We start from the raw sequence: 15,009 nt of genomic DNA on the forward strand, positions 1-15,009 counted from the left end.
AACCATTTTTAAGTGTATAGTTCAGTGGTGTCAAGTGTATTTGTATTGTTGTGAAACAGATCTCTGTAACTTTTTCATTTTTCAAAACTGAAACTCTATACCTGTTGAGCAACAGCTACCCTTTTCTCCCTCTCCCTAACCCCTGGTAACCTACCATTCTAATTTCTGTTTCAATGAATTTGACTACTTTAAATACCTCATAAGTGAAATCATACAGCATTTGATTTTTTGTGACTGGCTTATTTCACTTAGTATAAGTCCTCAAGATTCATCCATATTGTAGCATGTGATAGGATTTCCTTTTTAAGCTGAATAATATTCTGTTGTATGTGTGTGTGTGTGTGTGTGTGTGTGTGTGTGTGTGTGTGTATATATATATATATATATATAGTTAATTTATTTATCTACCAATGGACATTTGGATTGCTTCCACTTTCTTGTTGTTGTGAATTGTGCTGCTATGAACAGGGGTTTACAGATTCCTCTTGGAGCCCCTGCTTTCAGTTCTTTTGGATATGTACCAGGAAGTGGGATTTCTGAATCTTATGGTAGTTTTATTTTCAATTTTTTGAGGGACTTCCTTAATGTTTCCTTAGCAGCTATACTATATTACAGTCCCACCAACAGTGCACAAAGCTTCCAATTTCTCCATACCTTGCCCAACACTTGTTCTCTTCTGGTTTTTTTTTTTTTTTTTTTTTTTTTTTTAATTAGCCATCCTAATGAGTGTGAATTACCTGTACCTTTTTATTATTTTAGGCATCCTAGTGGGTGAGAAGTGGTAGGTATCTCATTGTGGTTCTGATTTGCATTTCCCAAATAGCTAATGTCAATCATCTTTTATGTGCTTATTGGCTACTTATATGTCACCTTTGGAGAAATATCTATTCGGATCTTTTGCCCATTTTTAACTTGGCTTATTTATCTTTTTATTATTGAATTGTATGTGTTCTTTATATAGTCTTGTTACAGCCCTTTATTAGATATATGATTTGCCTTCTGTAGGTTGTCTTTTCATTTTTTTGATGGTATCATTTGGAGAGTTTTAATTTTTAAACACTAGTATATTTTCTGATTTCCTTGTAAATCAGAGATTGGTGGGTAGGTTTGTTCTCATTTATTTCTATTTAAGAGGTTTACGTTTAAAATGGGTTTCAAAGAGAAATATGAAGATCACTAAAATATCTAATTTCTTATAAGCACATAGGGAGAAATACTTTAAAAGATGAAGTTTTAAAAACTGATTTTTAAAGGTAAAAGACAACAGGAAAAGCCAATAATTTGTTACTCTTTGTTTTCCATGTCATTTTGGTTACTAATTTGTATTAATTGGCGTTTTTATTCCCTGTAGGGAAAAGTCATAGAACCTTTGAAAGATTTTCATAAAGATGAAGTAAGAACCTTAGGCAGAGAACTTGGACTTCCAGAAGAGTTAGTTTCCAGGCATCCATTCCCAGGTAAAAAATAGAATTTTGTTTGATTTGTTACTATGCCTTCATGTTGAACAAAAATCAATTCAGACAGGTTTTGAAGTAATTTATCATCTTAGGGAATATGTAACTTTAAAGAAAGGAAAGGATGGATAGGGAATAAATATTCTTTTTAGTGCCTACTGTACATATTTCATTTTATTAAATACTCATTTTTATTGTATATATATTTATATATTACATTATCTTTGTGTAAACAGATTGTCATGTAATGTTGCCATCAGATGAGAAAGCCAAGAGATATTTTAATAACATTGCCACATAATTCTTAGTGTTAGAAATTGGGTTTATATGTTCTTTCTACTATACCATGATGTATTCCCCAGGGTTAAAACTCAGTTCTCTGACATCCTTATCCCCTGACTTGTCTGAATGGTTGAACCATTTCTTTGCACAGTGCTGTATGTATTTAATTCATGACCAAATGAAAATATTCAGTTTTTAAATAGTTATTTGCTGTCATAAAATAAAATTAATTAGAGGTGGTATTTGTTAAAGTTAGGACTGTGAGTCTTAACCTATTTTTGTTATGAGTTCTTGAGCTTGGCAAATCTTATACCTCAGTTTCTAGGTCTCTACAGTAGTCATTGGGTGATGAGTTGAGGGATTGGTCTAATTAAATGAAAAAGCATAGTAATAGTTAACATTTCTTGAGTACTAGTATGTGCTAGGCATTCTGCTAATACAGTATTTTACACATGTTGTCTTATTTGATCCTCACAATAGAAACTATTATGATACTGTTGTCCAGCTGAGAGAATTTTGGGACAGAGGCTAGTTTGCCAAAAGTTATGCAGGTTGGGTTTGGAACCAGGATTCTAGCCCCAATAAGCTCTTCTCAGAGTTTGTTACTCTTAACTACTGTATTGCCTCCATAAACAGTGTTGCAAAGGTATAGCCCATATGGAGATTAGCACTTGTTTATATTACGAACTTCAACTGTAGTAATTTGAGACGTTCAGTCCCTAAACGTGTGTTGGCAAAGGATTGTGTATGAAAGTAATTTTAAATAGATTGGCATGTATATTGTGAATTTAAAATATTTATTGGAGAATTTTGAGATTCTTAATACAGGGACTATTAAAATAAGAGGTGTATATCATTGATGTGAACAGAACTGAAGCATTCTAAAAATGATGAGTTGGATGGGAAACTAATAGCTGCATTTCATATTAAACACTTTAAAAGACCTAAATTGTATATGTCAGTTATATTTCAATAAAACTGGTTAAAATACAATGGCAGGGGTGTTTTATATTTTGGGAATAGTGACCTTTTTTTATTTAAAATTTTATATTAAACATAACATTTATATTAAATACCATTATTACTCTTCTCTTTAGGTCCAGGCCTGGCAATCAGAGTAATATGTGCTGAGGAACCTTATATCTGTAAGGATTTTCCTGAAACCAACAATATTTTGAAAATAGTAGCTGATTTTTCTGCAAGCGTTAAAAAGGTAATAATTTGCGTTGAATTTGTTTATTATAGGAGCTTTAAGCAGACATAGCTAATTGGTGCAAGGAATTGAATGGATTCTTGCTGTACTCCAGTCTTTATAATAAAATTGATTAGGGTTTCATTATTTGAAACTTCAGGGTAATTTAACCTTTGGAAATGACTATGAAGAAAGTATTCTACAGACACTCTTAAATGCAGACTTCTCTTTTCAGCCATTCCATATATTTTAACAGATTGGATACCTTGAATCCCTGAAAATACTAGATACAAAGTATTTTAAAATACCCTTTCATATTTATTGCAAGAAGGCAAGGGAGATCATTTTAGTTCTAAATTGAGGATGATGGAAATGTCTCCAGTTCTTCTGTATATTTGGTGCCTAAATTTATAATGTGTTAAAGTGGGCTTTGGTTGGTAGTGCTTCCAGTTGTCAGACAAAAAGCAATGTAAATTCTCTTTGGAGTCTCTTCAACCAGGCCTCAAAGAATTCCCATAAATAGAGTTTCAACAAATATGAGCTTACAATAAAAAACTATAAAATAGATATAAAAGTAAGGCACCATGAATGAGAGCTAGTGGAAACAACTAGTAGAAGACCCTCAAGCACTTCAGATACTGGAATTAGCACATAGGCAACATTTAAAAGTACTGAGAATTAAAAGAAGCAATTTTTAATAAGAATAAGGTATATAAGAGACTATAAAAAGTGACTGGGGAGCTTTGAAAAAAAATTACGTTCTAGAAATGAAAATAAAATTAAAAAGAGCTAAAGAGAGAATTAGTGAAGATTGATGTTAAATTATCCAGAAATTGGAACAAAGCATCAAAGACAAAATATGGTTCATAGAGGTTAATGTAGAATGAGAATGTCAACTTTAATGTATATCCAGAAGGAGATAATAGACAAAAGTATTGAAATTCCTCCACACTGGTGAAAGATACCATGCCTCAGATTCAGGAAGCATAATAACATCCCAATCAGGATAAAGGAGAAGAATTTGACACCTAATAGGCATAACTATGGAAGCTACAGGCTACCAAAGACAAAGCAGCTGCAAAGAAAAGATTGATTGCTGCATAAAGGAAAGGCTATTACTGGAAGCAGTAGTTAAAAGCAGGAAGAATTCAAAGTACCAAGAGAAAATAATTGTGAACAATAGTGAATAGATAAACTGTCTCAAAGAACTAGGGCAAAATAAAGACATTTTCACATAAACAGAATTTACTACCAACAGTCTGTTACTTAAGGAACTATAAAGGCAGTGGTTCTCAACCTTGGCTGTGTATTAGATTCAACAGGGGGAGCTTTTGAAGTATTCTATGCTTGGGCCCCTTCTCCCTAGAATTTATTTAATTGATGTGGGATGGGACCTGAGCATACTAAGAAATTTGAATGTATAGCTAAGGTTGAGAACCACTGTTTTAAAGAAATGACTTGAGGAGAAGCAAAAGGATGCCAGTTGAAAGGTCTGAGATACAGGGACTGGTAAGCAAATAAAATGGTAAATGGATAAAATTAAACAGACATGGACTGTATAAACTGATCTAAATTTTGGTGTTTATTTAAAAAAAATAGTATAACATTATATAGCTAAAATAGCATATAAGCCACAGGGGGATCAGTTGGAGTTAAAGCATTCAAAGATCTTTGTATTTTTTGCTAGATGGGCAGAGGTGATTCTCTTTTGTTAAATATCCCTACTTAAGGGGAAATGATAAAGAATAAAAATAGAGGGTTTAACTTCACAACTAGTAAAGGGGAAATAAATGAGCTGGGAGAAATCATCAGTTCAGAGGAATATAAAAAAGGAGAAAGAAATATAAAAAGTGGGGCAAATAGAAACTACTGAATTAAATGGTAGGATGGAATTCAACCATATTATTAACCCACAATTAAAAGGATTAACATCTTTACTTAGGACATAATTGTCAAACTAGATTGAGGAATAAAATCTATCTATAGTCTGTTTACCTAGGGATAGGAAGAGGGAAGGTAAAAGAACAGAAAAACATACACGAGGCAAATAAACCAAAAAAAAGGAAGTAGGTAGAGATATATTAATTTCAGACAAAGTTGACTTTATGGCAAAAAGTTTCCTTAGAGATAAGGAGAAGGTTTGACTCACGTGAGGTGTCCCTTGCTGTTGACAGAGGATTAAAGCCTCCATGTATGTAAATCTAATCTGTGTTTCTTGTCCTGATATTTAACTTCTCATAGCCCTGGCGCTCAGAAATGAAATTCTGACACACTGCATAGCACGCACAAGTCAGAGAGAAATACCAAATAGAATCTATTGCTATAAACCAGAAAGTGTAGATACATAAGATAGTAAAATGTACCAAAAGAGTGAATGCTGTTATTTCTTGAAACCCTGAGGAGTGTGTCTTTGGTTTTCCTAGCCACATACACTATTACAGAGAGTCAAAGCCTGCACAACAGAAGAGGATCAGGAGAAGCTGATGCAAATTACAAGTCTGCATTCACTGAATGCCTTCCTGCTACCAATTAAAACTGTGGGTGTGCAGGTGAGTTGTGTGACTTCATTGACCTGTGACATAACTTTCTGCTGCTCTTTTTGCTAATATTGAAATAGGAATGTCTTAGGAAAATGAAATACAAAAGTATATACACCAAGTTTAAAAATGTAAAAAGGCAATATTTTATAGAATGTTTATGAAGTGAATAAGGTAATAGGAACTAAATATTCAGGCTGAGATTTTATAGACTTGAAATACCTGTCATCTGTAACAAAAGTAAAAAAAAGTTCAAAGAATGATTTGCTATAGGATTGGTTTGCTTGCTTCTGCCTTGAAGAACAGGTACCGAGAGGTCATGTCCTCGTTTATCCTTCTTGATGTGAAATATTCTGTGGCTTTAGAAGTCTCTAACTGCAAGAAGGCCCCCAGATGTACATGTTACACCATTTACCCATTGTTCTCAGCTTGTGTATTCCTTAAACCAGTGTCCTCTGCCTCTTCAACATGTCCCATCTCTCCCTCTCTCTCTCTTAGCTGTGATAATGTACAACTAACATTTTCAGTATGTTCTGTCTTTCTAATTGTAAAAGCATGTGACTGTAATATAGTTCTCATTTTTGAAATGCTATTCATAGATTATATTAAATTCTTTTTTATATGATCATCGGGTGAGTTTCTGGGGGGAAGAAAGCTTGGGAATCTAGGGAAGAGGAAGGTTTCTTTTCTGTGATTTAGCATTTGAAGTTAAATGAAAACTAGAAAAGGTGTCAATAATTCAACTGAAAATGGTGCAAGTGCCAGTTAAGTGGGTTAATGTGTTTATAATGTTCTCTTATAGTAGAATTATGCATGGGAAGAAATTAAATACATTTTAGAGATTGTTCATCTAAAACTTAATATATACTTTTCCATAAATATGTGAATCTGAGCCATCCTTTTAAATTCCTCTTTCTCCTGAATTCATGTAGCTCTGTTTGTAAATGAGACAATAAAAATTCATCGTTACTTTAAAATTAAACTAAAATATTTTAGTTCATGGAAATGATAGGGCCAGCTATTTCCCCTCTTCTCCCTCTTTTTAAAGGCCCTATGTGAAAGCTACTTATATTGTTTTTAAATCATGTTGAAATAACCATTCCTGGAATTGTAGGAATAATTTTCTTTCAATGGTGTATGGATTATCTCATCATATATAGATTCATTTTGAAACTCATCGTTTGATATTTCAGCCAGATATTACCCTACTATATAAAAATAGAAGAGCAGACAAGTGGTTTTTTTTGTTTTTGTTTTTGTTTTTTCCAGTCCTAAGTAGATCTATTATAGAAAACTTACAGCTCTGTATGCTAACTCCTGCTAGGCAGGGAGTTGAACTAGTTCCCCATTCCCCGTTTTTGATAAGTTCGTAGATAATGCTATGGATAAATAAATAAATATAATTTGTTGGATGAGTGATTTCTTTTTTAAAAAATATGATTAACATATATATACACTATTATATATGAAATAGGTAAACAACTGTATAGTACAGGGAACTATAACCTGTAATGGAAAAGAATCTGAAAAAGAGTTTTATATATATATATATATATATATATATATATATATATATGTGAATCACTTTGCTGTACACTTGAAACTAATACAACATTGTAATAATTACACTTCAATTTAAAAAAATGAAGCTTATTCAGGCTCTACTATTTTTCCCATCAAAATAGAAGTTTCTTTTGTTGTTGGTTATCTTAACTTTATCTAGTCTCTTAGGCCTTTGAAGCTGAGACTCTTAGAAGTCCAGATAAAAATCATAATTCATGGTTAGTATAGCAATGAAGTTTATTTTCTAAATACCAAAATAAACTGCATTTGTAAAAAAAAAAAAAATGTACAGTACATTTAAAAAGTAATTCTCCCTATTTCTGCTCTCCAGTTAAATGTTCCCTCCAGAACCATTTAGAAAGAAAATGAAAGGGAATCATTGACAACTTTTTTTTTTTTTTTTTGCGGTACGCGGGCCTCTCACTGTTGTGGCCTCTCCCGTTGCGGAGCACAGGCTCCGGACGCGCAGGCTCAGCGGCCATGGCTCACGGGCCCAGCCGCTCCGCGGCATGTGGGATCTTCCCGGACCGGGGCACGAACCCGCGTCCCCTGCATCGGAAGGCGGACTCTCAACCACTGCGCCACCAGGGAAGCCCGACAACTTTTTCATCACCTTTTTCTTTTAACTGAACATCATTAACTTCTTTTCATGCCATTGCAAGTAGATTCTTATTCTTAACTGCTGCCTTATATTCCATGTATGATTATACCATAATTTATTTAATCATTCCCCTACCAATGGACATTTAAACCATTTTCACTTTGTCACTATTATAGGCATTTCAGCAAGTAGTATCTTATTTTTCCAAGCAGTTATTCATGTATTTCAGTAATATTTTCAGGATTAAAGAGCATGTACATTTTAAACTTTGATAAATACTATTATATTAGCAGTCAAATAGTCTGAATTCTTAAGTTTACTGTGTATTAGGTAGTTATCTAATGAATCTTACTTTTAAGTTGCTTTTCAGTTTAAATTTTTTTTTAAGTAAATGACTTGGATTAAACAGGACAGAGGAAAAGGGAATCAATATTATCAATTTTATTCACTTATTTTAAAATTAACTTTCTTATTATAAAGGAATAAATTATCTTTATATCTGACTTGAGAATCCTTTATCCATCTAAAGGATTTGGCAGATCTTGTCTGCCAAATTAAATGTGCTGGCTATCTGTAGTTCGGCAGGTATTTGGAATGAAATCCTAGTGGATCTCTGGTGTATGTTGAATAAATTATTGAAATTACCGTGACACTTCTTTTTAATGTCTGAGCTGACATTTAGGTAGAATTTAACAGGGGATGTTAGGGACTTCCCTGGTGGTCCAGTGGTAAGGAGTCCGCCTTCCAGTGTAGGGGACACGGGTTCGATCCCTGGTCAGGGAACTAAGATCCCACATGATGCGGGGCAACTAAGCCCACACTGCTGAGCTTGTGCGCCTCAACTAGAGAGCCCACGTGCCACAAACTACAGAGCCCACGTGCTCTGGAACCTGCACACCACAGCTACAGAGCTCACGGGCCCTGGAGCCTGCACGCCACAACTAGAGAAGACAAAACCCGCACAGCACAATGAAGAGCCCATGCGCTGCAGTGAAAGATCCCACATGCCTCAACTAAGACCCGATGCAGCCAAAAATAATGAATAAATAAATAATACAAAAAACTGTTAAATAGGGGATTTAAATTTAGGATTTGTTTATATCATTAGCAAACTATCCATATATACTTATAGTCAAGCATATTTTTGTTTAAAAAATTGCTATTAATGGTGTCATCATGCATGAAATATTTTCCAGTCCATCTTTTGAATTCTGTAAAATCATTAAAATTATCAATTGTATTTTTATTTTCAGGGTGACTGTCGTTCTTATAGTTATGTGTGTGGAATCTCCAGTAAGGATGAGCCTGACTGGGAATCTCTTATTTTCCTGGCTAGACTTATACCTCGCATGTGTCACAACATTAACAGGTGTGTTCTGCAGGTGGTGGTGGGGTGAAATGTAATGGAAGGATGTGTTTTTTTTTAAGGTCTTCCCATGTTGAAAGATCAGTGGCTCAAGTGTAGATACAGGTATGTGCTTAGGTCATAATCCAGCAGATATTTAATAATACCTTGTACTTTGTTCCTTCATTACAGTGCAATCATCTGCTTATTAAAATATTTTTTGCTTGAGAAATAGGAAGGTTTTTAATTGTAATATGAAATACTAAAGACAGCTTTAAAAACATGTCTTCCCAATTAGCAATTTACACTACTTGTTTTATGATTAGATGTTTTATTCCAGAAGGATTGAAAGAATTGTACAGGTTATAGAATTACTGTTAGGGACTTAGTCAATTTAATAATAATTCCAGAGTAAATCGAAAGAGACATATGCCAGATATCGTCAAAGTAACAGCGTTAAGTGTTTAAAAAAATTTGAATTTAGTTTTTCAGATCCAGTTTTCCTTTAATTTACACATTAATTTCTTATGTTGTATATATCAATAACTGATTTATTGATATAATCTTTATGTAATACTGAGCATTGTCTGTTATAAGTTCAAAAGTCTTACTCATTTAGTACCAGATTGCTAATTAAATCTTATTTTACAGTGTTTCACTCTTTTCTATTTTCTTCATGGGTTTTAGGCAGTTAACAACCAAAAAGAATTTCTTGAGATTTCAGTTTACTCAAATTAGCTACAGAAAGTATAAACCTACTTGTTGGTGTTTACTTAGCAGGGTATGTATATTTCTATACTGGTGTGGCTAGTATTTGTAGGCTGGTATGGCCTTCAAGACAAGAAGTCAAAGGGAAATCACATTTTTACTGATGGGAACATGTCCTTTAAAAGGCTTGCATAGATGAACCGAAGGCCCCCAAATACAGAAGCACCTTTAACACACTGAAAGGGTGAATTATTAATAAATAATGGTAAATTTGTAATTGCCTGTTTTGAATGGAGATAATTGTCTTGGTTAAAATAATGGTTCATAATTCATCTTCTGAAACATGCTAATACCTAAATAAACTTCATAGGTCATACAGAAAATTCCCTTTCACTAAGTTTGGCTCCACGGCTTTTACTACATAATTAATATGTTTTTCATTTCACAACATTCTTGTTTCATCTGTCTCTTTGTTCTTTTCTTTTGCCGAAGAGCACTCACCCTTGTTTAAACTTTATCTCGGTCCTTTTATAGTCTGGTTTCTCTGCCTGTCTTTTCTTTTTTCCCCATTTGTCTCTCCCTCCATTAACCCTTCTTCCCTCCTCAAAAAAGGAAAAAAATAAAGTCTAACAACCAATAAACAAAAAACTAGATTTTAAATATGAACCTAGCAAGTCCTTAAAGGGTGTTGGTGAATTTTTGATTTCTTTGCCAGGGTCTTTTTTTGGGAATTGGAATTTAAAAAAAGAAAGAAAAAAAAAAAGCTTTCCATTTTTACCAGTCTTTCCCCCCTAATTTGCATGCTGGAATCTTTATATAGAGAGGAACGGTTCCAGTTTTACTGGAAGGTTACCTATCCCTGTACATTCTATGATCACTCTTGTTTGAACGAAATAAAAGAAAAAGGAGCAAGTTCATGGCATTCTCTTGCATAGTTGCTTTTTTCCTCTAAGGATTGTTTATGAGCTCTAGGAACTATTTTGTTTAGAAGAAGTGTGGCTTACTTTCTATGCATGGAACAAAACCCTTCTTGTGACAGTATGTTTGGAAGGAGGCAATGAAGTATTTGGTGGTAGTGGTGGTTTTAATCTGATGCTTTTTTCTTCCATATGTTTTATTTTAAGTACCTATTAAGAAAAAAGCATTATTAAACTTCACCATGGTAATTGCAGGGGAGATTTATTTTCTCTGCTAAAGACAGAAGGGCTAAGGAAAAGGGACAGTTGCCTGCTGGCTGGAGTTGGATTGGAAAGAGCCAGGTAGCACTCATCCCTACCCCTTCTCTCTCTTGTTTTCTGGGTGAAGGTTGTAGAACAGATTCCTCAAACCATTGGCAAGATTCCCCTTGAATTGTTGTAATTATTTGATCCTAATTTCCTCAAGCTACCTTCCAAATCCTACTTTTATTAACATCTGCAGCATACCTTCATAAGTTTCAAACAGACATTTACTTGAAGCAGTAGTAAGTCATTCCTTTTCAACCAAGTCTTAACTTTGGTGATATTCTTAACCTTTCTTTGGGATCAGTGTTTTCCAAAATGTAAAAAAAAGAAAAAAAAGGTTGAGTTGGCAGTCAAATAAGTTTGGGAAATTCACTGTAGTCTCATCTTGGAAGTTTCTAGCACATACTATAGTTTCTGAGGTTTTGTTATAAAACCTACTTATTTAATTTGGTGTTTCCCCAGGAATTTCCTAGGGCTACTGTAACAACTTTCCACAAACTGGAAGGCTTAAAACAACAGAAATCTATTATCTCACAGTTCTGGAGGCTATTGAAGGCTGTAAGTCTGAAATCAAGGGTGGTGTCAGCAGGGCCATGGCTCTCTCAGAAGGCTCTAGGGGGAAAATCCTGCCTCGTCTCTTCATAGTTTCTGTTGTTTGCTGGCAGTCATTGGTTTGTGGCAGTGTAACTCCAATCTTTGTCTCCATCTTTACATGGCTGTCTTTTCTCCGTGTGGCTATGTTTACAGATTTCCTTCTTCTTAGAAGAACACCCACCAATCATTGGATTAATCCCCCCAAACACCATTATGACCTTTGTTTGATGACCTTTTCAAGGACCCTATTTTCACCCACAGAATCCAGATGGACATGAAGTTTTGGGGATACACTTCAATCCAGTACATTAAATGGAAAGAGGATTGTGATAATCACTTACATCTTCGCACGTTCTGAGATACTAGTATTCCAGAAAATATACTTTGAGGAAGGTTCATAGAATAGAGACCCTTCTATAATCTTATATCCTATCCTACCCATTTGGGGATTTGAAGTGGGTAAGAGACGGGCCTAAGAACAAATGGAAAGAATGTTATTTTATGTGCTTTGCTTCTCTTACTAAAACGTATTTTCTCTATAATTTTCACTACCCCCTTCTAGAGTTGTATATATATTTGGCTCACCAGTTAAAGAACCTCCTACAGATGTTACTCCCACTTTCTTGACAACAGGGGTGCTCAGTACTTTACGCCAAGCTGATTTTGAGGCCCATAACATTCTCAGGGAGTCTGGTAAGCTGCCCATTTTGTTCATCACTGAATGCTCTAACTAGATTTTGGAAGCATGGCATTATTATTTCTAGTAGGAGGACTCAGCTTTTAGTTTTATTATTTAATTCTTTGGGTAGTTCTGTGACATTGCCGTATCTGTATAAAATTTATTCACCTTTGTGGTCATTTGCGGACATGTACAAAGTGGCAAAAAATTTGAGTTGCTCAACTCATATGTTCCCAGCTGAGGTTGAACAAGGCAATCCTCTGCCTTCTTGTTTCAGCTCTTTCTATAAACAAGTGTCCCTTTTGTGGTCTATTTAATGACATGTCTTTTTGCATTTTCATGCTTTTTGTTGGTGTTTTCACTGTTTAAAATAGTGCTGAGGTGCTGTCTAGGTTCCTAAGCACAGGAAGGCTGTGATGTAACTTACTGAGAAAATAGGTTTGTTAGATAAGATTCATTCAGGCATGAGTTATAGTGCCATTGGCTGTGAGCTCAACGCTAATGAACCTACAATAAATATTGCATAAGGTGTCTTTAAACAGACACACACATAAGCAAGGATATGTATTAATCAGTTGATGAAAGTGGTCAGGAACCTAACTCTGTATTTCCCCTAGGGTTAGTGGTTCAGTATTTTCTTATTCAGTGTCTGCAGTATAGAAGATAACTACTATGAATAATGAATTGACTTTATATCACATCACTGTAACATATCACTGCAGTCATCAAATTCTGTAGTTTGTATTTGTGATTATGTTTACTTACAGTGCTATGAGAGTAGCTAAAAACAGTACATGATGACAGTCCCAAGAAGTGGTGTGTGTATGTGTGCGATTTTAGATCTGTCTGGGGGGATTTAATTGAGCAGAGAGTGCTTTTCTGTGGTGTGGTGATTGGTTCTACATGTTAACTTCCTTTCTTTAGGGTATGCTGGGAAAATCAGCCAGATGCCAGTGATTTTGACACCTTTACATTTTGATCGGGACCCACTTCAGAAGCAGCCTTCATGCCAGAGATCCGTGGTTATTCGAACCTTTATTACTAGTGATTTCATGACTGGTATACCTGCAACCCCTGGCAATGAGATCCCTGTAGAGGTAACTTATACTTTTTTTTCCTAATGTACATTTTTAATACCTTATACATTTTATAATAATGGTGAATGGAATAGGCTATGGCAATGTTGGTATTTCTGAGGTTGGTTTTCTGTTCATAAAATAGGCTCTTTTTAATCTCCACATAATTGGTTGTTTAATACACTATAGTAGAAAAAGGCCTTAAGTTTATTAAACTCCAGATGTCTGATTACTATGTGGAGAATCACCAACTCTAATCTATCATTTCATCTAATCTTGCCAACCTCTACTTTATAAATAGTATCCTCCAAGTAGAGAAGAAAACACTAAGAGTGAGGAAGAGTTTATTAGACATAAGGGTGAGATTTGATGACGTTATGGCCAGGCACCCATGAATTTCTTGTTGCTCTGCCTATTAGCAATTGCAGTTTTGATCACCATCTTCCTTTCTTATTATCCCTCCACTAGAGTGTTCCAGAGGAGCTATTTGCATAATGGCAAATGAAAGTCAAAGCGAGACTTTATTAGTTGGACCACTGTTCCAGGACTCTAATACAGGGCTCTGATTATATATAGCTACATAGCTGGGTTGGAGAATGCGGCTTAGAGTCTGTTTTCCCTTAGGCTCACATTTGCCAAGTCTCTGGCCAGTCAAGTGACAAGGCCTTCCTTGTCTATACATATAGCAATGATTATTATTACCTTGCATTATGTGCCACCTTGGTGGCCTCGACGTTGTAAGCCACAGATAATTTGTGAAGCATTGGCATAAACCCGTAAAATCAGATACTTGGATGCCACAGCAATGTCAAATTGCTATAAATGCTTCTAAACACTTGTTATGGACCAGTAACAAACATGACTTGCAGACTGCACTTTGAGTAGTACTGAATTTAAGTCACTTAAATCTATAGAGCATCACTACATAAATTAATCATAAATATATCCCATATACAGAGAGGACGATAGTAAAAATAGATTGTGTTTTAATTTCGAATTACAATTGCAGGACTTCTAAGTCTGTTAGACACACAGTGGACCCTGGCTCTTTATTTATAATCTTTGTTTTATAACAGGTGGTGTTAAAGATGGTCACTGAGATTAAGAAGATTCCTGGTATTTCTCGAATTATGTATGACTTAACATCAAAGCCCCCAGGAACTACTGAGTGGGAGTAATAAACTTCTTGTTCTACTAAAGTTCCGTGTGCAGATTAAATTGATTAGAAACCATTCCCAGTATTGACATGCAGTACTGTCAAAACAGTTACTGGAGCAACTACATCACATCTGAGTTCTCTGCAGCAAAAATCTACGGCTTAAGAGCTGAGTTGGGGATAACTAAAAGGGACTGAAGAGTTTGTATGGGTATAATCAGAGCACCATTGCCTACACTCAGACACTGACACTGCTTTTGCCTTTACCTCTGCCTCACTTGTTCTTTATGTATAAACTCACTGTTGCTATTGATGTCTCTGTCATCGAAGATGTATGGGAGTGGGTGAGTTTGGGGGCTGGTAATGGACTTCTGTCCCCTTGCCAGTTTCTAAGAGATGTTAGAAACACCATTATTTGCCAGTGTGACTTAGTATGTATTCCTTATGGAGAATCTGCGTTTCCCGTAAAGTAACCTCATTCCTCCAAAGGTTCTGGGAAGGGGTCAACATATCAGATAAAGGTTTAGGTGGGCTATTCCATCCACTTTTGCAGGACACTGGGGCCCTAAAATGGTAAGCTACCTTAAGATGGAAAAGCA

The 15,009-nt window shown here is 35.0% G+C and overlaps 1 protein-coding gene across 2 annotated transcripts in view; it reads left to right on the forward strand.

Moving 5' to 3' along the window:
* The window catches only part of GMPS (guanine monophosphate synthase), a 101,508-nt gene extending 87,055 nt beyond the window's left edge, over positions 1-14,453 (forward strand). For both annotated transcript variants that reach the window (XM_065876171.1, XM_065876172.1), the window contains exons 10-16: positions 1,352-1,457; positions 2,834-2,949; positions 5,352-5,477; positions 8,883-8,998; positions 12,062-12,192; positions 13,103-13,275; positions 14,331-14,453. In XM_065876171.1, the coding sequence (XP_065732243.1) occupies positions 1,352-1,457; positions 2,834-2,949; positions 5,352-5,477; positions 8,883-8,998; positions 12,062-12,192; positions 13,103-13,275; positions 14,331-14,432 (870 nt within the window). In that variant the 3' untranslated portion in view covers positions 14,433-14,453. The remainder of the gene's footprint in view (positions 1-1,351; positions 1,458-2,833; positions 2,950-5,351; positions 5,478-8,882; positions 8,999-12,061; positions 12,193-13,102; positions 13,276-14,330) is intronic.
* Positions 14,454-15,009: the final 556 nt, after the last annotated feature.

Source organism: Phocoena phocoena, chromosome 4 (genome assembly GCF_963924675.1).
Source record: "Phocoena phocoena chromosome 4, mPhoPho1.1, whole genome shotgun sequence".
NCBI classification, from domain to species: Eukaryota; Metazoa; Chordata; class Mammalia; order Artiodactyla; family Phocoenidae; genus Phocoena; species Phocoena phocoena.